A 23,468-nucleotide genomic window follows, 5' to 3' on the forward strand; every position below is an offset into this window, starting at 1 on the left:
GCTTGATCATCTCCACATTATTGTGTTTGCAATTGTCTTTATGGGATCAGACTTTTTTATTTGATACTGATATCTGTAGTGATGATCTCAGCATCATAAAATTAAAACTTCTGGAGACTGTGCAGTATTGTTTTGACACTGTCAGAATAGCTCCTGATGTCATCTTGGCTTGTCTCTCAGTAAGATTATTACTGGGCAAGAGCTTGCAGTGCTACAAATTAAGCCATTAATTGCAACCTAAGTTTAAATCCTATGGCTTGGCAAAGACAGTTTTCAATTAGTGGGCCCAGTAGACTTTGACTCTTCTTTTAGGAAAGTAATAATAATGGGTCATATTAATATGCATGAACTGTACATTGATTACAATTATATTTCTAGCTATTCTGTATCTGTGCTTTAGTGACCTGACTCCAGAGAACCTCATTAAAAATTAGGTGTCAAGTCAGATGTCACATTCATTCTTAAAATGCTCAATGACAACTAAATTTTCTGGACCTTGAAACTGTAACTACATCTTTTAATCTGAGACCAATTATACTATTTTTCTTAATAAATTTTCACATATTATGTAATACACAGTAGAGATTACCTGTGTCTGAACTCCTTTAATTTGCCTGGTTACTTAGGCATAACAGGAGACATAATTGAGCTCGTAATTCCATTTTTATTTATTTGTTCACTGATTCATTTAGAGGCTCCCTGTCAAAAACATCAGTCACATCAGGACACAGCATCAAGAGACAATTGATGTTGCATTCAATGCCAAGTACTCATTAATGAAAACTAAACAGATGCAAGTGCACTGCTACAAACACACCAGTGTTCTTCAGAGTAGGCACAACATGAAAGTTAAAAATGCTTTGTATGACTACATTTCATCTGATCTTCTTAGTAAATTCCACAGTATTGCTTAACCTGTAAGATATTTACCTCTGATCTACACATGATGAAATTAGAGAATGCACAAGAATCAGCTGCTGTATCACATACAGTATATGTACAACCTACTGCAAGTGGAAATTTCTGTGCTTTCAGTTCTGCAGATGCCTGACTTAAATTTCAGTGAAGTGAGCAAAAAACCACTTCAGTGCTTTCCTTCTCTGCTGGGGAAAAAAAAGCTAATTGGTATATCCCAATTGGTAGATTCCGCTTTGACGATAATACGTCAAAGTCAAACCTATATTATTAACAAAGAGGAACATTGTGATTAAGATCAGGCACACTGCAACAACATCTGATGGACATGTACCATTTCACAAAGTAAGAATAAAATATTATAAAGTTTGTAATTCAGCAACCACTTTATAAAAAATTATCTAAATTCACATAAAATAGAAAATAACAAAGTAAATTAAATTCACTTTCTCACATCAAGAGTTTATCCAGCTCAAATAGCAAGATTCTTAAGCCAGGCCTCTGTGAGACTTTCAGCTGTTTTCACAGGTGTAGAGGAAAACACACACTATTAATAGTATGCAAATAAAACAAGGCCAAAAGAGTAAACTATCAGTTGATCAGTGGGTTGTTCTCTGTGTAACTGATAAAAAGAAGGACAAAACAAGTTATAAAAGCAGCACAAAAAAGAACAGAAAACCTGTTTGAGAAAATGTGGGCACTTTTGGTCCTCATAGGTGCTGCATCTGTTTCTGCTCACCTGCAGGATCTTTCCTTTGATGGGTAAGAACAGACATCAAGTTTTATATCTGTGATTTCTTCTGCATGATCAAAAGGTTTTCAACTTTTTCAAATCAAATCTTTTTCTCCCCTTACAGACAGAAGGTGTTCCGTGTAATTCCACAGAATGATGAGCAGGTGGAAATCCTCAATTTCCTTGCCAGCATCATGGAGGTAAAGGACTGGGGGAAGTATTTATATTGTAGTTGAAAAAAATATTTCTGCTTTTGCTCAAATAACAGATTTTTAAAAAAATTTTGCTGCTGAATTAAAGACCTAATCTTGATTTCATTTGTCACCTTTATAGTTTCTTTGGAAGGAATAGGACAAGTCGATGAAACTAGAGCTACACAAAATATTCAAATACCTTCCAAGAAAGTCTGGTTTACCCAACCCGAATGCCAAAGTGCCCATCAGAATTTATTAATAGAATAAATAAATCTTAAATGCTGTATTCAGTGTGAGGTGCTTTCAAGAATGTATTAGATAAACCTTGGAAATTCCAACTACCAGAACTTTTACCATTACGGGCGAAACATTTTCCTCATGTAAATGATCTAAAAATTTATACTGCGAGCAAAGTGAATTTCCCTTTGGCCTCTAGTCTCTCATGTTATTTTTTCTTCTGTTGACTTTCCTTTAAAGCTTCCTTTCTCTCTAAGCTGCATATTTCTCATTGACCTTGATGTAGATATATGATGACACAATGACACGATGAAAAACAACAAAGACAGAAAATGTGTTTTCAATATTCCTCTTCAGCTTTGATGTTGTAAAATAGCTGTTGGTGAAAAAGACACCATTAGCTGTAGGATGAAAGGATGGTATTTTTAACGAAGTACAGATGTGGAGACCTATCATCAACAGGCTACTACAGCATGCTGGAACAGTTTTCTGTAGAACAACATACTATTGGAATGGTGCTGCCAATATTAAGGAAATTAATATATACCAAGCTTGCTTTTAAGTGTGAAGTATCAAAGGATTGTTTGTTTTCTATTTCTTTTAAGAAAAGATCCCTGAACTACCATTGTTATACAAAGCAGTCAGTTAGGACTGATGTAATTGTATATTCTGGAACAATCACCTCATTTGATGACACATAATTCATGAATAACCAGCCCAAATTTCTTTTACCTTCGTGAGATGAAAGGGTGAAAAGGCATCAGGCTGGCAAATCAGCTCTGTTTCCATTGGCCTTCAACAGAGCACTAAATCCAGAGGCTTGGGTGCTTACTTCAGCAAAAATAAGTGAAGCAACAATAACACTGTGGTTTGTCCACTTGGAATGAAACATCTTCAAAGGCACAGGTTCCTCATATCAACTTCAGTGATCTCTTTTAAAAGCACTTATACAGACAACAGTCTTTTTCTGGTGATTTATGTAAAATATTCATACAGTTCACCCCTGATATTGAATTAATTTCTCTCTAATGTTTGTAGGCAAAAACCTGAGCAAAAAAATGAAAGAAGCTGTAAAATTGAAAGAAAACATAAATATACTTAGTAAATGTAAATATAGTTATGTAAAATAGCTACATACAAAACATATATGAAAATTTAAATATAATATTCACAATTCTGTATGAATGCAGATGCTGTAGACAATTTATGGAATTGTCACTGTCATCTCCAGAATTCTGCCATATAAAATGCAGGGCCTAAGAAAATCTTAATCAATTTCCAGTTAAAATTAAGTTGATACTTGTGGGAAGCAATGCTGAATCAGTGTAATAGGATAGGCATGAAATTCAGTATATTAATCACAGCCTCACCAGCACACATACACCAATCTAAAAAATCACAGCCACATGTATGTATTTCTTTGTTTATGTCTTCATTTGCTCTTCTTTCAGGTTGACTTTTGGCAGCCAGATTCCGTCAAACTGGTAAGGCCAAAAATGCAAGTGGATTTCCGAGTTGAAGCTGAGAAGTCTTTTAAGGTTGAAGATCTTTTGAAAGAAAGTGGAATGGAGTATCAGTAAGTTTGTTCTGACTACTATACTTTGAATAGAAAGGGACTAAATACCATGGAGGATATGTTTGAGCTTTTCATATTGGTCAAATGATTTTCCTGTTACAAACTTCATCCCTCCTATGGATGCCTCTGCTGGGTTCAGCTTTCCTATGACAGTTCAAATGGACTGTAACTACTCTGCATTGATGGGGTGAGATGAAATGTTGATAGAGATAGGAAGCAGAGATGCAGCACCAGAAATTGCCCTGAGGTGAAAGCTCACTGCAATACGCAAGGCTGGAGTATGGATGGGGATTGAAATATTTCCTACTACAGATAAAATTCAGCAAAGGTCTAGAAGCAGCCAGAAAATACACCAGATGGGGGAAATGGACAGGGAACTGAAGCCAGAAAATCAAATGGTGAGCCCCAAAGCTACCATGAGCAGGTCCCCAGTGAGTTGCAGAATAGCTAGAGGGCCAAAAAACCCCAACAGGTGACAGAAGACAGCTGCCAGGTGAAAGGCCAAGGAAGCATGGAAAACAGATTCCCAGGACAGCCCTGGGCTGACAGAAGTGACATAGCAGATCCATGGCAAGGATATCTCCAAAGAGAGAGCTGACCAAATACGACTGTAGCACAAATGGAGAGAACAGAGCACACTGCCACATTACACACCCTGGGAACAAAAGCTCTGTAGTGAGGAGCACTAATGGAAGAATAAGGAGAATGAGGAGTTGCCTGATTCTGTTCTTCATATCTTCCAATCACTGTGCAAGCATTAACTGAAGATGAGAAATTGACTTTGAGCTGGAGTGGAGTGGGGTTGTCTGTCTTCATTTCTCCTTTCACTCCACTTAAGCACTGCAGAATGGATATGTCCAACTTCATTATCAGGCCTCTTTGATGTAAAGTATTGTCTGTCAACATAATGTACTCAGACACTGAAAGTCAGTAGTATTTGATCAAGTTTTTATTATTTCATTTGGCTGAGAGTAGAGTTTTTGTCTCTCAGACCCACTGTTGTTGCTATTAGACCAAACTCCTTCACTGGACATCACACAATGCATCCCTAAATTTACTGGCCTCATGTCAATTATGTCTGATTTGGATGCCTCTCCAGGAACAGAATCTAAAAACACTCTATTATAAATGGTTTTCAATAATCCCACAGTGCACATACAGCACAGGAATCCCATTTCAGTGGAATTTCCTCTTTAGCAAAGGAGTTACTCTACATGTGTTAGTTTTCCTGTAATATTCATTAACTGCTTCAGGTCCATGCACAAATCTTTTGATTGCAACAAAAGGCTAGAATGTCTGGAAGCTGTCCCTGACAAACCAGTGGATTGTCCTTGTGACAACCCAAGCTGTTAAAATCCTTTTGAAGTGCAGCTGTAGTGCCATGACATCATGTCACTTGCAATGTTTGTTCTGAAGGCTGCTGGTGCCTCACAAACTGGCCTCCTGTTCCTCTATCCAAATCACAAATGATCAAGGACATATCCTGGAAGAATAAGATTTGTAAGAGTTTCAAGACAGGCACTGGAAAAACAAGAGGACTTCACTTTTTGATATCCAAGGTTGAAATATAGGCAAAAGGTCCTCAAGAGTATGCTCAGTGATAAGTTGTTCCTTGGTGTCAAGCCCAGGGAAAAATGAACTGGAGGGATCCAACCAAGCCAGACAGAATCTTGAGGTTTTTTTGCAATTGTGTGTTCTATTTAATAGCTCACCTCACATGCAATGAAGTAGCTTGGAGAATGGATAATGCCACCTGAACAGAGCTGTCAAATCACATATAACCTTTGGAAGCTTGGTTTTACAGGGCAAAACATCAGGCAAACATCTCTGGGTTGCTGCCTGGTTTTGAAACATTTTGGCAGTCTAACTGCCCTCCAGTGCCAAAAGTTCAAGAAGGCCCTTTTCCTATTGAGGCAGAAACAGCTGGCAACATGAGCTCAGCTTACAGCTCATTTTAAGACACACTCTGTCTCAGCATTGCCATTTTTCTGAAACCAAACTGTTGCCACCCAGGAGGTTTGTCAGTATGAGGGTGAGGCAGCTGCTAATTGGCAGGAGCCTGCTGCTCCCTGGTCCTTTTCATGGCAAGGTTGAGGCAGGACATAGGTGGAAACTTGAAACTAATATATCTTATTTCCAACCTGCCCACCTTTCCTTTCACAATCTGTGCAGCCCAAATGCTGGGCAGACCTTGAAATGTCTTATTTTCCTGCTGGATTGCTGTATGTTTCTCTTCACACTTTTCATGGTGCCCTCTTGCAGAGTTCTGATTGACAACCTGCAGGCTGCACTGGATGCCCAGTTTGACAGCCGAGCTCGTTCTGCCGGCCACAGCTATGTGAAGTACAACAACTGGAACACGGTAACCTCTAGAATTTACCACATTATCAGCTTGGTACCTTAGCTTTTGTAGTCAAAGTGCTCCAGCCTTCTTCCCTTTTCCTCTTCTGCTCCATCCATTGACATGATAATGCCTCCAAAATCTCCTTCCTCTTCATTACTGAGTTAGTTTGTGTAACCTACTCTTATTCCCTCTCCTTTGCTCCCAATGCTGCAAAGAAACTCTGGCAGAAATCCAATGACCAGGCTGAGTGCTTCACGATTAGTTTCCTTTTCTCTTCACTACTTCTCCCATCTCTCCTGCTAAAAAACTCTATTCCATTCCCTGCTTCAGTTCTAGCTCTTCATGTCGAATCATAAGACCCCTTCCTCCTTTTTTCACAGCCATGCTCATTTTTCCTGACATGTAATCATGGCCATGTTACTCTTCACATCTTTGCAGTGGCTCCTTGGAAATCTACAGATTGTATTAACTATTAGACCACATTAGATGCTCAGAAAGACTGCTCTGGCTTGAAATCTGCAAATTAATGGGTCTGGACCTAAGGAAAAGAGATTTAGACTTAACCTCTTTATTAAACAGATAGCTGCTTGGACTGCTGATATTGCTGCTCAGAACCCAGACCTTGTCTCTCGTAGTGTAATTGGGGAAACGTATGAAGGACGGCCAATGTACCTTCTCAAAGTGAGTCCCTATTTCTTTTTCCTCTATTTACAGTACTGTATCATTCAAACATACAAGATAAACTTTTAGAGACACTACAGGAAATAAATCAATAATGCAGAGTAATCAAATAATTGGGGGAAGCTTATCAACATTAATGAAAATGAAATTGTTAGGAGCAGTTTTTTTAGCTTGAATATCATGGTCGGGTACAGTTGGGAGCACTCCACAGATTTCCTTTTAAACAAGGAATGCCATATTTGTATAAATAGGTCAGCAAGCTGACTGACTTGTTCTGCATACAATTTATTTTGCTCAAGCCCTGGGGTATTGGTTTTGCTTTTTGGTTTTTTTCCTAGGTGGGAAAAAGTGGTTCAAATAAGAAGGCCATCTTTATGGATTGTGGTTTCCATGCAAGAGAATGGATCAGCCCTGCTTTCTGCCAGTGGTTTGTGAAAGAGGTCAGTAAGCTTAATGATTAAAAAATATTTTACAAAACCTATGTTTAAGAAAATCTTAAATGAGCAGCAAGAGCTCAGGCCACTGCCCTTTTCCCTCTAAATACGTGTCTGCTCATGCCTTCTTCTCACCTCAGAGGGTTAAGGTGTAACAACTTAAACCTTGGACCTGTAATCTTTTAGCAGCTTAAAACAATCTGAAACATGTCTAGGAGGTACTGACAACTACAATGGTTGCTCAGTTTGTAAGTTCTTTTTGCACCTGTAGTCAGAGAAGGGTGAGAGAAAAACAAATAGCTCTAGTAACACTATAAACATAGCCATGTTCTGCACACAGACATAAGGAATAAGAAAATTCAAGGGTGCATCAGATGGTACCTGAATGCACTTCAGAACAGCTGACTTGCCACTGTGCCAGTTGGTGGGTTCCTTCCAACCAGCTTTATTCAGTAAGGCAACAGAGAGGATGGAAACCTACCCTGAGCTCAGCACTGAGGAAATGTACTCAAGACAGGAGGAAGACTATAAATTAAGCTCCCTAAGCTCCACTCAGGAAGAGGCAAATGCCTATACATCCCTTTGAGCTACCACCTCAGGCTGTACAGAAAGGTGCTAAAACACAAAAACATATTCAAGGGAGAGCTGCACAGGTGAAATTAGCTTCACTTCAGACTGGGATACTTTAGGTCCTGAATGAAACAATTTTATGTCCTTTGTATTTTCTTTCTCACTACCAATATAAAGGTGGTGGGGGTTATCAAATGCTGCACAGTCATCTTCGCAGAGACAGGTATATTACCCCTCAGATGGAGGAGATCAATCAATTTAGCAGAGCAATTTACAGGCTGAATCTCAAATTTTGTAATAACTTCTGTTGGAAGATTAAGAAAAAAACACCAACAAAACCAACCAAATAAATAAAACCACACCAGAAGCAGCAGCTGGAATCTAAAACCCAAGAAAAGGAAAGCCAATCTACATAAGCCAGCCATGCTGGCAGAGGCCTTGGTGGCAAGTATAATCTCAGTGTTATCAGACAGGCATGGGGTTTTGTGTAGGGAGCAGTGGAAATTGGAAGTGACATTTTGGTGGAGTCAATGGGAATATGATTTCATTAGTGCCTAATAAGGCTGCAGACAGTATGTGGTACCATTTTTCTCTCAGCAATTCACGTCACTGCAGCTGTCATTTTCACTGTCTGGTCACTTAATTCATGGGTGTACCTGACACCAGCAGTGCCTCTGCTCAGTGTGTCCACAGGCAGAAGTGCTTTAAAAGAGCAGACCTCTGAGCATCATCAGAATTTCACTTGGGATTGCTTCTAGACATAAAAGTAAAAAAAAAATAGAGAAAAACATGAGTAAGGTGGCTTGTTATAGGTATCTCAAAGGAGAAACCCACCCAGACATCAACAACAAAAAACCAAAACAAGCATAAAATAAAACTCAGGAAAAATTATTTCAAGTGATCTGAAACTGCTTTTCTAGATTTTATATCCCACCCTCCTACTTGTCACTTACAGGAGAAAAAATGCCTTTTTCCATTGCATTGCCCTGTGTTGGTGTTTATGGCTCTGTAAACAAAACATGGGTACAACACACTTAGAGCAAATTTCCATGACCATTGTATGGTCTCTCAACACTGATATGAATCTGTGAACAAGCATAGCAAGTGCCAGACCATGAACAATCAGGATATAGAGGATATTGCAGGAGTTCCTGTTTGTTTTTCAATATCTGTGTCTGGAAAAGTGCAGGGAAAAATCTGTCTCCCTATGAATAAATGCATCCACAGAATTATGATTGGAAATGCATTAGGATGTTACTTAGAAATATTCTCTATAATTCTGGTCATTGATAAAATTTATGCACAACAGTTACAAAACATGGAAATAATGATTTCTCATTCTCACATAAATTAAACTCAAACCTTTAAGGTGCTAGGATATAGGAAAATATACGGACAGTAATATTGTTCTGCCTGTAAGCAAGAAGCTAGTAGATGGAAATCACTTTCAAGTGATTTATTATTCTGTTCAAAATCAACATTCCTTCATCTTATAATTTATCTAGCAGTACAAGATAGTTTTGTAACAGCAGTGTGGTTTGGGTCAGTGCAAATCTATGCACACGTCAGAAGACAGGAGCGCCATCTCATGGGGTGGAGCGACCTGGATGAGTTTTTCTACCACATTCATTAACTCCTGACCCAGACCCAGGCCTTCACATACACACAGGAGATGCACATCTGTGAAGACATCATCAGCTTTTTCTACTTTTCTCCAAGTAGGCTGTGGAGACCTATGGAAAAGATACTGTCATGACCACACTTCTGGACAAGCTGGACTTCTATGTTCTGCCTGTTGTTAACATTGATGGTTACATTTACACTTGGACAAAAGTAAGTACATTCTTCTGTCTCATTGCTGGAAAAGTCAACTGTCAGAACTGACTCTAAGTTTTCACCTGTGATTCTGTTACAGGACCGCATGTGGAGAAAGACTCGTTCTAAACACGCCGGGAGCACTTGCATTGGGACAGATCCCAACAGGAATTTTAATGCTGGCTGGTGCAGTAAGTGTCTCCTAACAAGAGCTGCAAGTAATTACACACAAGTGCAATAGCCAATATACTAAACTATTGGATTTCCCCTACCTAATGGTCCAGTTTCAGCTTGAGTGAAGCATTGTGGAGTAGCTTGTGTTTAATTTTTACGGCAGTTTTGGGAAAAAAAGCCAAACTTTGGCTACTAGCTCATCAGCATGGCCACTTCTATGAACATATCTGCACACACATGTGCATATGTAGACATATATACTTACACATATGTATACACATATATAGACATACACACAGCTATGAGTTCAGAACAGAAACGAAAGGAGCTTGCTTTCATTAAAAGCAGTCTCTTTTGACTGGTTTCCACTTTGCTCCATGGAAGTGCCTTAGAAATGGAGAAGATATGCAAGGAGAGGACTCTTAAGTAATGAAGCAAATCAATATCCCAAAACATTCCATTAATATAGGTCTTTACATCAATATTCATGTTCTTCCAACTATGTACACTGTAAAGACCGTATTTATTCCTTGCTATGGGAAGTTTCCCAGCATCTTAACTATGCCACAAAATATTCCCTCCTCTGATATGGCATGTGTTTTAGCAGGATTTCCAAGGCTTACCTACAAACATGGTGTAATATGATTCTCCTAACAGTCTACTTCTTCATTAAGTACTCATTAAATTCACCTTTCTTCTCAGCTCTTGGGGCCTCAAATTATGCCTGTTCTTCCACTTATTGTGGCCCTGCACCTGAGTCTGAAAAGGAGACCAAGGCTCTGGCTGATTTTATTCGTGAACATCTTTCTACAATCAAGGCATACTTGACAATTCACTCCTATTCCCAGCTGCTACTGTTTCCTTATTCATACACTTACAGTTTGCCATCAGATTACGAGGAACTGGTAAGTCTCTTTGTCATTTTGACTTTATGAAAAGAATAAGCAAAAATCACTTGCTATTTAGGTACCTTTAACTTCAAGCAGTTTCTTTAACAGCGGGAAAGAATCCATATTGCCAGTTTTTGAAAATATTTTAGTCTTAGCAAGAATAAGAGAAACCAATATGGTTTCAAGATAGCTGAAGCATCAGATGAACTTCAGAGCCTTATTTAATTTCCACGTGCACAATGAATTTGACACAAAAGCAGTTCGGTCTTCAAGTCATGCCATCCAGGAATCCACTCTGCTGTTCAGCACTGCCTCTTGCTGACTCCAGAGGCTGCTGTATGTGTGCCTATAATATTTTACATTAAAACACTATGGCCTGTAAACCAAGGTAGAAGCTTGACAGATTGTAATTACTCTGAAATAACGCAACCGATATCAACAGCAAGTGAGAATCTCTACCACTTTCTACTGAAACTAAGTTCTCACTGAGGTAAAGTCAATGAGGCAGTTCTTGACTAAAGTATAATGGAAAACAGATACAAAAGACATAAAAAGTTTCAGTTTTGAGGCCTTTTCCAAGAGGCCTGGATTTAAACACAGACATTTTATTTAGAAGAGGAGAGGATGAATGCGGTATTTTAAAGGACAAATCCTCTTTTATCAACTCCAGAGAAAAGCCACACTCTAATGTCATTTAAGAGAGATTTTTTTTTTTTTGATCCATAAAACCATATAGAGAGTTTAAAACTATTAAATGTGTATAAAAGCTGTAAACATTTAATAGGCCAAGAATCAACAATCGTGAATAATAAAATTACTTCAGTTCTCTGGCATATTAGCAATGAGAATCTGTTGGCAGGGAAAACAACACAGCAAGACAAAACAAACACATTTTGATCCCCCCTCTTTCCTTGATGCTGCCAGAAGTCCAAGGCAACAACAATGTGTGTTGCTGTGCAGGTTTGACAGATTTATGAATGCTCCCAAATATGTGTCTTGGTTCTGAACAGAAATACAAACTGGGGCCAAGAGTGAAGTTTCCTGTTAGATTTTTTTTTAAAAGCCTAAAACAGAAGATTAAATTAAAATGAAGATTTTGTTTCCCTAATTTATATTCCAGGAATTTTGTAATTGAAATTATTTCAGGGAGTGGTGGTAATATCTTGCCTTCATATTTTACAAAAGCTTCATAATTCACACATTACTGTCCAGTCTGAAGTAATAAACAGCACTAAACATTTTAATCTGCTTTGTTGTCAAGATCACAAAGTTCTTATTTGTCAAAAATTTGCATGAAGTTCTGTCCCCATTTTTTGAATGAAGAGCAAATGTGATGAAAGTTAACTAAAAGTACAGAGTGTTTCTCACAGTATTAAACAGAGAAAGTACCCTGACAACTCATTACTAAAGCAATCCTCAGCAGAAAGAAAGAACCTATCTGCTTTGCTAGGTTTTAAAACTCTTAAATTAAAATTTTATATTGTCACTCTTCTATTCTAATACACAGTTAAATTTAAACTCCCCTTTCCTGCCACAGAAGACAATTCTGCTGCTACCACAGAGCATAAAAACTAAATTGCTCAGGAATACAGGAAATATATTCCTCTTCAGCCATTTGATTTCACTTTGTATATTAGTCTTTCCAATATCACTTTATGCTATATTTTAAATCAGTCACACTAACACCAGATAGAGTTCCACTATATTCTTCACAGAGCAACCATAAATCTCACCACCATGACAAGGTGACCTTATGAGTGCTTTTCACCTCTTAACTGAGGGAAATTATTTCCTCTATTGGTGATCCCAACAGAGACAGCAGGATCCTAGAGGTGTTCAACCTGTGCAGTATCTGATTTTAACATGGGAAGAATTGAGACAATGAGACCAGAATATCACCTAATCAATATTACCTGCGGTTGAGATAATTAAACAAGAAAGGAACTTATGCACTCCAATGTCAGTGAATAAAATAGAAAAATTGACTTCCACAGGCCGTGAGTCAGGTTCACAAGTGCAGCTTTTTGGCTTAGTTCAAATAACTAAGATACAATTATTTAAGCCATGACTAAAGAAAATTTAACATTTTCAATCAACAACTGTACTTGCTTGAGACAAGGTAGCTATAAAAAGAGGAATTACTTTATATGACAATAGCAGTGTTTAATGTCTAAAAGTTCTGTCTAAATTTAGAATTTGGAGAAATGCTGAAGAATGAGAATCTTAAATTTTAATAGCTATTGTTTGGGCAAATAATCATAAATCATTTTTTAAATGAAGCAGCAAAATTTATAGTGCCATTATCTTATCTTAGATGTTATTTTTACCCTGACAGATCTAATAAATTAAAGGAAATATAGCTGCAATTTCTTATCTCTTTCAGTGAGCAACTGGACATGTGTTTAAACAAAACCTTGCATGTCTGCTTTTCATTAATAACATTTTGTTCTGTTGTATTTAATTAAGGGTAACGTAATAACATGGGGCTTATGTTGCATTCCAGTGTCTGAGATACAGAAGGGTGCAAAAATTGAGTAATCTGAGATTAAGGACACTAAATCTGCAGAAGAGAAAGGTCCAGAGAATGCCTGTACCTTCCTCCCCTGAACACGTAGTGAACAGTGCGTCCTTGGGGCTCCAAAGGCTTTTTCTGTTTACAGCCTCACAAAATCAGCAGAAGGTTTAAAATTGCTTTGGTCTGTCAGATAGAACAGGGCACTCAGAAAAGCTCTTCACTTTCCACTGCATTGCTCAGCAAATCAGAGCAACTCAAAGTTATTGAAACTGACTTAAAGCCAGGAATTAGAACTATCCTTTAACCACACCTGGTCTTGGGGTGTAAAATGTGATGAAATTCATCTATGTCCATCCCTTCCCACAACCTCCCACTCTTCCCCTGAGATGCAAGAGGATCTGTGATGTTATAAATTCCACAGCTCACACGGAATTTCCCCAAATTTGTCTCCCTTTATTCAGGGTTGTTGTTTTGTGCCCCTAACCTAGGAGTTGCACAAAATTTCCACTGTTATCCAAACAACAAACATAAAAACACCCAAGAAAGGAAAATCTAGGTCAGTAATTTCTCAGAAGTTACACAATATTCTTGTGATGACACCCTTAAAGAAATATGTCCTCCTTTTGGAGAATCACATTTTGTCTGCTTCGCAATCCTCTTGGCTCATTCTTTACTATACCCTGACATTTTGCCCTGAACACAGAATACACTCTTGAATCCCCCCCCTACAGGAAAGCATTAGCTTTTCACAATAACAAAATATTCTTGGCAAGACCAGTATCTCTCCACACCCCAAAAAGACTACTTTCATCTTTATTTTACTATTGACATTTTTTCCCCTTGCAATAAAGAACTATGTATTTAATCAGACTTTTCATAAACAGTTCAGCCCATATTTTTTGATCACTTCATATATCTGTCTTAGCCTCCCATTGGGCTTTCCTCATTTTCAGCAGACAAATCTAGCTTTATCAGTTCTTGTTTGTATTTGAATTGGCTCTGGACTGTAGTTTGAGAGAGCAGAGGAATGTGTATCATGACCTTCCGTCCTTTCCAGTTCAATTCCATCTCTCAGTTAAACTCAGCACCAAATACATGTGTGCAGCCAGCTCATGCTCACATATCAGATTAATGTAAGTGTGTTATTACAGTTTCACAGGCTGCAGAATATTACATTAATTTACAACCTAAGATAATTCCAGTCTGTATCACTTGAATGGACACTGGCTGCATGGGCTGTTGTTTCAACTCACCAAAATTAACCTTCTGTATTGGGTTGGTCTAGCATTTCACTTCCTCTTGAGTGCTTAAAACAGGACATATTAGAAACTATTAAAGAGATATGCCCAGAGTCTGTGCAGCCTGCAAGAGTGAATTTCAAATATATAGCATGACTGTGAGTATCAGTCTGATTATTTAACTTGGTGCCTAGTTGTGAAGTCCTGAATGTGCTTCAGACATATGAAGACCTGTGGGTAAGAATTGTTGGACAGCAAAAATCCTACATCTAAGAGACTCAGACAAGCCCATGAGGAGTTGCAATCTGCTGCTATTGTATCTGTGTTATTGCACAGATTGTATTACTGTGATTGTACTACTTGTTACATTAAATATTGTTAAAGTCAAATGTAAAGCACAACAAACAGGAATGTGGGCAGCAAAGCAGTATTTGAAATTTGCTTCACAGCTCTTCCACAAGAGTTTATCACAACAGAACTGTTCTGTACTGGCAGTCTTAAAATTGTGAAAAGGATGTGTTTAGTAGCAGCATCTTCCAGATGAAGCTGATGTGTGAATCTGGCTGATAGACAAGAGTCTCCAACAGGTGTAGTGCCCAAATGATTTGCAGTGGAAACCCTCTCACCAGGGACTTATTTCTTAAACACTGTAGAAACTGTCACAGAAAAACAGGCTTGTAAAAATGCTGAAGTCCTCACTGGCTGGATTCCCTGGGCTTTTGGAGCATATGAGACGCAACAGAACAGTGAACTAAATGATACATCATCATGGACCCTTGAGGGGGGGAGTCTGTTTTCACTGGCAAAATAAGAAGGCTCAGAAGTTCCAATTCACTTGGCTAAAGCTAACAGCAAATCCACATTTTCAGCCTTTCATTACAAAGGAAGTCGAGGGTCCCTTTACCTAAAAAGTAAAGCATGAAAGACCGATGTGAAGGGAAAATTCCTTGGACAGATCAGCCTTGGGCAAATCAGTTGGTAGTCCAGAGAGGGAAGAGAGCAAGAGGTCCAGTCAAGCAGTGAAAAGGCTTCTCCAGACCACTTTCAGATTGAGAAGGCAAAGGGAGTTGTCCACAAACAGCAGCTGCATATCAGCATCTGTGGAGTGCTTCTAAATGGTCACAGTTTGCTGGCAAATCCACCCTGATGATACAAGAGTAAAATAAGGAAGATGAGATGCTCCCATAAAAATTACCTATTAACACACAAAATATGCTTAGCCTGGTAATTTATCTTGTTAGTTCAAACTTCCAACATGATGAGAAAGACACACCAGTACCACATCTTTTATTAAAAGCTAATAACTGAAAAAACCTAGGTTTGAAAGTTGTTAATTATGTAAGATAATGACAACTGAGAACACAGCTCTGCTGTCTCCCTGGCTCATGCACTCTGTACACAGATAAGGGAAATATTGGTAATTGCAGTGTAAACACAGATGGGTGATGAGCACAGGAACTGCTGCCTTCTGCTGAAATGACCAGCTCTGAGAGCTCAGCTGGGAGTCAGAAGCTGAAAAGCCATTTCTGCTCCCAGTTACAAGGTATTACTCTGGAGTTATTTCTTCAACTGCAGGGCGCCACTTGTTTCTCTGCTAATATAAATCTCAGCAACATTTTTCTAGCAAAAGAGGGATTCTTAAAGTACAAAACCCCAAACAAACAAACTCCAAACAAGCCACAACAATTCCGTTAAGCCCATTACGTCAAGAGATGTAGAAAATCATTGAACAACAAACAGTATCCTCAAAGGTCAAAAGGAAACAATGTTTCTCCTTGCTGGTGTATTCCAAATAATTTACAGGCTTGAAAACCCAAACTACTTTTCACCCTTTTGGAAAACTTTGGGCACTATTTATACACCTCTGCATTGACCTCCCTATTATTTCCTTCAGATGGATTTCTTTGAGTATTGGAGCTATTTTTAAAAAACAACCAAACACATTTTCCTCATATTTTGTATTTATTCTCACAAGTATTTACTTAATACATATTATTCCTGCTGGTTGATATTATAATATTAACAAATGACATTAGTTCCTATAAAGATGAAATTTATTTTTCTACCTTTGTGTTTTGGACTGCAAATCTATTAAGAAAGTAAATGTTAGAGTCACTTAAAGGAAAACAAAAAGACATCAAAACTTCTGATAAAGCTTCATTTCATGATGAAGTCATAAATGCTTAGGCATGTTTTTCACTTAGAAAGGGTCATTTAAAACACCACCTTTATCTCCAACCTGGAGAGCTTGAGGAAGCTGTTTATTTGGATTCCAGGCTCTAAACAGCTGGAAATCTCAACTGCTCTTTTTACAAATCTCTGTTTTTACAACTTCCTGGCCAACAATAAAAAATCCCTCAGGTAAAAAGATTTCCTGACATACTTTTTCTGGTATGTGTTTTGGTATGATTTAAAGCCATCATTTGTCTGCTGAGTGGAACAAATGCCTTGGGTCAAACAGCCCCACAGAGCAGCTCTGCTGTTCTATTGTACCTACTTTAGTCAAGTAAAGAGAGCAAATACCAGTTACCAACAGGTCTGCATATTGAACTAGACAACCTTTCCAAATTTTATTTCCACTTTGCATATATTTGAAGAGAGGAAGAATCAGTTTATATTTAAAAAATTCATTTGCTATTGAGAGATTTGACTCAATCTCAGCTGCTGATTAAACATGTACATTATAAACAACAGATGGCTGAAGAAAACATGGCAATGCTAGCAGATAGCATACTCCAACCTCTACAATTCCCTCAGCATGTGTTAAAAATTATTATGGATTTTAGAAAAATCAATTTATTGAAGGAACAAAAAAGAGGAAAAAACCCAACCCAAACAAAACAGAAGGTCACAGGAGAGAGCACAGCTATCCCAATTGCTCTGGATCCAAGACTGTGAAGTGCAGAGCAACAACATACTTCCTTGCAATTGCTTGTCTTTGTGTGATAGTGAGGCCAGAAACCAAACCCCACGTTCAGGCACAGTGAGTGTAATAGGTGGAAAGACAAGCTTCAATTATGCTTTAGCTTGTTTTGTTTAAATTTCCTTCATATGCTAAAGGACCACAAATTTCTAGAACAAACCCCCATAATTCTAAAATGTTCAAAACCAAATATTTGGGAGTGGGGAAACACTTGCAATTCTGCCAGAGAGTAGGCTGTCAGTGAAAATGCAAACATGTTGTGATGCTGGTTTTTAGCAGCTGAGAAAGTTCTCTCAGTTAACTAAAATTTTCTAAATACATGGTCCAATATGTCTTTTTGAGTAAATCAGAAGAACACTTAAGCATAAGGATGAACAGAGAATATTTTACAATATATCTTCCACTGGGATGTAAGCCAGAGTGTAACCTACAGAGAAGGAAAGGGCTTGAGGAAATTCCTGGAATAGTAAGCCATTCAGCTGCAAGCTATAAAGAAATATATGGCAATCCATTGCTTATACTGAACATATGCTTTCAAAAATCATTCATATTTATCATCTGTTAGTAATAGTTTTCATGTTTTATTACCAACATGTTGTATAATGAAGAATTGGAAAAGCCACACGTTCCAAAGAAAAGTCTGTAATTTTCCTTAATGCAAAGATACAAAACTTCATAGTACTATTGATGGGCCTGATCCAACCCTCACTGAATCAGTGGGAGTTGAATGAGTCCCTCTGTGCACAGGAAATGAATTGAAATTAATGAGACTACATATGGTTTCAGGGTAATTTATGCCTTTTTTGGCTGTTAATATTTATAAGACCTTAATCTGCTTCCACTTGTATCAATGCTCAACTCCCCTGCCTGAGCTGACTTGACTCTGAATGTATAGCTGCATGGACAGAAGGAAAAGAAAGGCTATTGTGTGTTTGCAATTTACTGTACCAAGTCATAACCATTCTCTAAGATTCTCTTATCTCAAAGTAAGGTTCCTTGTTCCTTATTTAGTTTTAACCTTGTACGAGCTTCTTCTAAGTCTAGAAAGCGCTGTTACCTCTTGTTCCCTTATCTGTCCAAACCCCCCTGGACTGTACACCAGGCTGCAACAGACCATACACAGACTGGATCACACTCCATTAAACCTTTGAGAATAAGTTCTTTGCTGACAAAATCTTTTCACAGCACCAGGACAAGCTGGGCCTTAGCTACTGACACCTAGTCCCACTGAGGTCAACAACAGTTTTTTAATAAAAGTTTCTCCAGCATGGCTTTTGAGTTTATACAACAGTGCAATTGCTTAGATTCACTCAGAAAGCTTCTGAAAATCTGCATTTATCATTCTTCTTTTCTTACAGAATTCCATAGCTAGAGCTGCTTCCAAAGAACTGGCCAGTTTGTACAACACTGAATATACATATGGTCCAGGAGCAACAACTATCTGTAAGTATTCACCTAAATATACTGACAATCTATATTAAGTACTACTAGGACTATAAAATTCAGTTTTCTAGTGATTCTTGGTCCTCTTTCTAAGTAGTCCCCTTCTTCCTTCACATGCATATACGAAGAAGTATATATGGGACCTGCCACTTCTAAATTATGGGATAATTTATTCCCCATGGATCCCAGGAAGTGTGAGACCCCTTGTAAAATCAAGTGATGTGGTAAAATGTTTACGAATTCACATGCATAGCATGAATTGCTAAATCATACACAGCGTAGCTTTAAACACAAAAACCTTGACCTGAGATTTTCTGCATTTCCAGTATCTCCAAGACAAGGATGTTGTGAATCTTTTGATTCCACTGTGTGATGTGAATCCTTCAACTATTCTAGTGACACCAATTTCTTTTACTTCGCATTACATTCTGAGACACATACTAATTATATTCCTATTTGTAATTTGTAATGACTAATTATTCTACCCTTCTTGGGAACTCAGCTGTGGATATGGCCTTTGCACTGCCAAAAGCCAAGTCAAGGCTATCTCAATATCTCCCATATTTAAGATCTCTTAATTTACTTAAATATGGAAGCTAGTTACTCTTGCCTGTTTCTCCTTCCTCAAATAGTTAACCACCCCCTCCCAAACATTTTTAAAAAGTTTCTTCCAATTTTTACAATATTTTTGGAGGCTCTTCCTTTAACAATGGCAATTTTGGAGGCTCCTTCCAAAAAAGGCTTTTTTGGCTCCAGCCAAAAAAGGCTGTTTTTATTGTACCAACTACTGAAAAGAGAAGGTACTATTTGTCCAGCAGAAAATGATGGAGCTAAAATTCCACATATGCAACTCTTTCCCATCTCTGTGAAACTCAAAAAAGCCACTCAGTGAGAGGGCATTTGCTTCTTATACCAAGTGTTTCTAATCACCCCATGCAACTATGCCATTCTCCTGTTCCTTAGACATTTCTCCCATGGTTTCCCCACAATAATGATAAGGAGGGAGCAGTTTAGCTTGTTTACATTTGCTTGCACAAATCAGCTGGTACAAAGCTCATAAAAGGCCTAAAATCACAGCAGCTTTCCCATGAGAGGATAAATCAATCAATTTACCAAATATTTCTTTTTATCTGTCCTTTCTGCATTCCTGGCTATATGACTTGACTCTAAAGTATTTTCCATTTGTTGTGTAGCCACTCTTTCTCAGTTAAGCTTTATTTAATTTCTTTACCAACAGACCCTGCTTCAGGGGGCTCTGATGACTGGGCTTATGACCAAGGCATCAAGTACTCTTTCACTTTCGAGCTGCGGGACACCGGGAGATACGGTTTCCTTCTCCCTGAATCTCAGATAAAGCCAACCTGTGAAGAGACTTTGCTTGCTGTTAAATATATTGCCAACTATGTCCTTGAGCACTTGTATTAGAATGGAATTCTAAAAATTATTAAAGTAGGCTTTATACAAAGATGCCTTCCTTTTTCTTCCCTAAAAATGACTATTATATTTCTCTACATCTAATGTTCTTAAGTCATATTCTTAGTCCATTACAGGTCACTAGAACTACAAGTTTTTCAAGAGAAATTTTAGAAATTCAAGAAAAATAAAATATTTTTATTGAGGCAACTGGCATAGTTGGGGGGGGGGGTTGAAAAAGAAGGAGCACAAGATTAATCAACCTAAGGTAAAGGTCACCTTATTGATTAAAATTATCTTTACACAGAGGAGATGGGCTGAGCATTAGGGCTTATACAGTCTAACTGTTAACCAGAATGAAAAGAGCCAAGTGGTTTACATAGATGGACTTTCACCCAAACATTCATTTTCTCAATGGCAACAGTAGAAAGGAGAAGCTCACATTACGTACTTTTAAAATTATTTATCTGTGATATGCTCTTGTGAATTTTCTCAAAACCCACCTTAGATCAGTGCCATCACTGAAAAATAATTTGGATCTGCAGCCACTGCTAGTCCAATCTGGATTCAGTTATGAAAATTATAATTACTATTAATGGCCAAAACTTGATATAAATCATGCTACCCTGCATTTAAGGCTCTCATTCTCACTACAGTAGCATCTCCCAAAGTGTTCTCAGAGGCCTGGTACTTCCTGGGGCCCCACATGTTCCTACTGTCATGAGCAGAAGAATCATAAACAGCCCTAAAGACTAAGTCTGGTGATAAATGACTAACTGTTTCTTTCATGAAAAGCTGTAGAGAATTATCCCCTCCCGATCAATTTTCTGTACAGGTAATGTAGGTCTGATTGGGTCAGAGTGAGTGAAAGTGATAAATTGCCACTCGACATCTTTCCCACAGAGCTGCAGAAAATGTGTTTGGCATCTATTAATACTGTTTGGAGCTTGGCTAATATGGGACACGCTCTGCATAATCATAGGGAAAAACCTTATGTCAACACAGAATCTGGCTGATCTCCCTGCCACTGCCGGAAGCTCTGAACAGAGACTTCCACTGTCCACTGATGGTTCTGGAATTAACCCCATTTCTGGTAGGTCCTTAGCCAACCCACTCAACACAGCCCCTAGAAATGCATTTTACAGAAAATGCTTCTCTCCAAAGAAAATCATCAAATTCAAGACCTGTCAAAAACTACATGTTCTGCCTTTTTGTCCCTTTTCAGTGGAAGGAAACATGAAGACAGGGTCCAATTTAAAATTACACTTTCATTTGCATGTATAAGAGAAAGAGAGGCCACACATCCACCAGCCCACTCCAATTAGCCCAGGAGCACTCAAATTAAACTATTCCTCACACATGACAGATCCATCTGGTTTTGATCACTGGTGAAACTGAACCCACGTGTGAAAGTAACACGTACCAATAAAAAGACATATCATTCTGTTTTGCAGAAGAAGTGGGGGAAAGGATTATGAACATTACTAAAAATAGCACAGGATATGAACAGAACATACTGGCCAGAGCCAAACATGCCACAAAGGGCAGGAAAATAAATTTATCGGAATATAAAATATTTTGCTAATTTTAACTAAGTATTAACAACCATCCAGGGACTATTCTGACTGTAACTATGTTATCTGGGAAGATGTCACAGGTTTTACACCAACTGCAATGTGAACTTGTGATACTCAGCACTTAGTAGTACGATGGTGCAGTTGACAAGTTCCATTAGCTTGATGAACTTGGAGATCTTTTTCAACCTTAATGATTCTATGATCCAGTATTAGGCAGGCACTGTGTAAGACTTCAGGCAGAAAACACACAGCTACAAACACAGTTGAGGGCCAAGTCACAGCATCCAGCAGTTCCAACAACATTAGAGTTACCCCAGTTAACTTAAATGTGTGACTCTGAGGCAGAATATAGCACACATTTAGTGGCTCTGACATTCACAAATCAAGTCACAGCAAGGCAGTGATCTGGAGCTTTTCTGTGCCTTCTCCCCAGAAGTTCATATTCTGGCCTTAGCTTCCCATTAGGTCACCTTATGTTTTCCTCATTTTCAACAGACAAATTTGGCTTTATCAATTAAATTCTCACCAGAAGGCACTTACTAGCACTGCTGATCAAATTACACAGATGCAGAGAAGAGCAATCAAATGTGGTATTATCATCCATGCAGCTTGGAACATGAGCCAAAGTATATATGGGAGAATTTTAAGCAGGAAAGGACATTGTGCTAGCAGGTAAGCTTCTAGTGCAGAGACACTGAAAGAAAACATGGAGAGGATGTAAAAGTTCATCAAGAAGTCACATTGCTTCAAACTCTAGCAGCACTTTCAAAAAACATGGAAATTTCACATGCAAAACTGATTGGCAACCTATTCTCAAATTAAAGCACACGAAACTCCATGTGTACACAAGAAAATGCCTTCTTATCACACATGCCAACAAATCAGATCGTGTTGCCCAGAAATGTTGTGGAGTCTCCCTCCTTGGAGATGCTGTTCAAAGCCTGTCTGGACAAGGCCCTGGGCAACCTGCTTTGTGCTATCCTGTCAATGTCTGCCCAATACAGGTCAACCAAGGACTGAGATGAATAATTTCAGCTTTTCCTGTTTGATCTATACTGCTCCTTTAATCAGATTAATAGAAAGGGAACATTCTGTTTTCTTGATTAAGAATCACATCAAAAAATTGCCATTTCTCATATTAAGCTATTGTTTAGTCAAATGCATTCAAATAGCCAATTCATTTCAGTGTTCCCTAACTCAAAAGGGATTAAGACTTGATGAAGTGCTTTAAAGACAATGAACTGTCCCTCTGATAGGTCTCCCAGGAGCGATATTGGAGATACCAGACCACTCACAGAGGAAATGTCCCTTCAGTACAGATCACAGCTGCAAAGGCCCTTAACAAAGGCAACACTTGATTCTTTAACACATAAAAAGGTAGCTCACACACAAAAATGAATGAAATGCAGTTAAGTCCCAACAGTTGTGTGAGAGTTAAACATGAGCTTCTGGGGAAGGTATTTCCAAGTTGGCTCAAAGTTGTCAAGCAACTGCTGACACATAATGGTAATTCAGAGAAGGCAACTTTTGCTCTTAATGATCCAGACACAACTGCCTCAAAAACTGTGCTAGAAATTAAACCTGTGCTTACAGTGCAGCCTGCTCTGAACTCTGCTGACATATGGCCTCAGCATGCTTCCTGTCACTTTGAATTCTTCCAAGGACAGATGTGGGCTGTGCATTGAAGCAGGTTGTCTCTGTGTTCCCTGCTGCACTTAGAACAGCTGCATTACAGCTGCATACAGCATTTACTACAGGAGGAGAGGAAACAGCCCAGTGCTTTTGATAATGGGACT

At 38.4% G+C, this 23,468-nt stretch overlaps 1 protein-coding gene across 1 annotated transcript; it reads left to right on the forward strand.

The window, feature by feature from the left end:
* The first annotated feature begins 1,520 nt into the window (after nt 1-1,520).
* CPB1 (carboxypeptidase B1) lies at nt 1,521-20,147 on the forward strand. The gene is made up of 11 exons (XM_059855412.1): nt 1,521-1,677; nt 1,773-1,848; nt 3,531-3,655; nt 5,918-6,017; nt 6,579-6,680; nt 7,019-7,120; nt 9,407-9,517; nt 9,600-9,690; nt 10,376-10,578; nt 18,598-18,682; nt 19,920-20,147. The coding sequence occupies exons 1-11, from the start codon at nt 1,607-1,609 to the stop codon at nt 20,105-20,107; spliced, it is 1,254 nt and encodes a 417-aa protein (XP_059711395.1). The 5' UTR covers nt 1,521-1,606; the 3' UTR covers nt 20,108-20,147.
* The last annotated feature ends 3,321 nt before the right edge of the window (nt 20,148-23,468 follow it).

This window comes from Haemorhous mexicanus, chromosome 10 (assembly GCF_027477595.1).
Source record: "Haemorhous mexicanus isolate bHaeMex1 chromosome 10, bHaeMex1.pri, whole genome shotgun sequence".
NCBI lineage: Eukaryota > Metazoa > Chordata > Aves > Passeriformes > Fringillidae > Haemorhous > Haemorhous mexicanus.

What these genes read in the sequence shown, in the direction of transcription:
- CPB1 (XM_059855412.1), top strand. Translation starts at nt 1,607, where the DNA reads ATGTGGGCACTTTTGGTCCTCATAGGTGCTGCATCTGTTTCTGCTCAC. An exon ending in TTTTAATGCTGGCTGGTGCA is followed by an intron (nt 9,691 to 10,375) that starts GTAAGTGTCTCC and finishes CTTTCTTCTCAG; the next exon opens with CTCTTGGGGCCTCAAATTAT. An exon ending in CATCAGATTACGAGGAACTG is followed by an intron (nt 10,579 to 18,597) that starts GTAAGTCTCTTT and finishes CTTTTCTTACAG; the next exon opens with AATTCCATAGCTAGAGCTGC.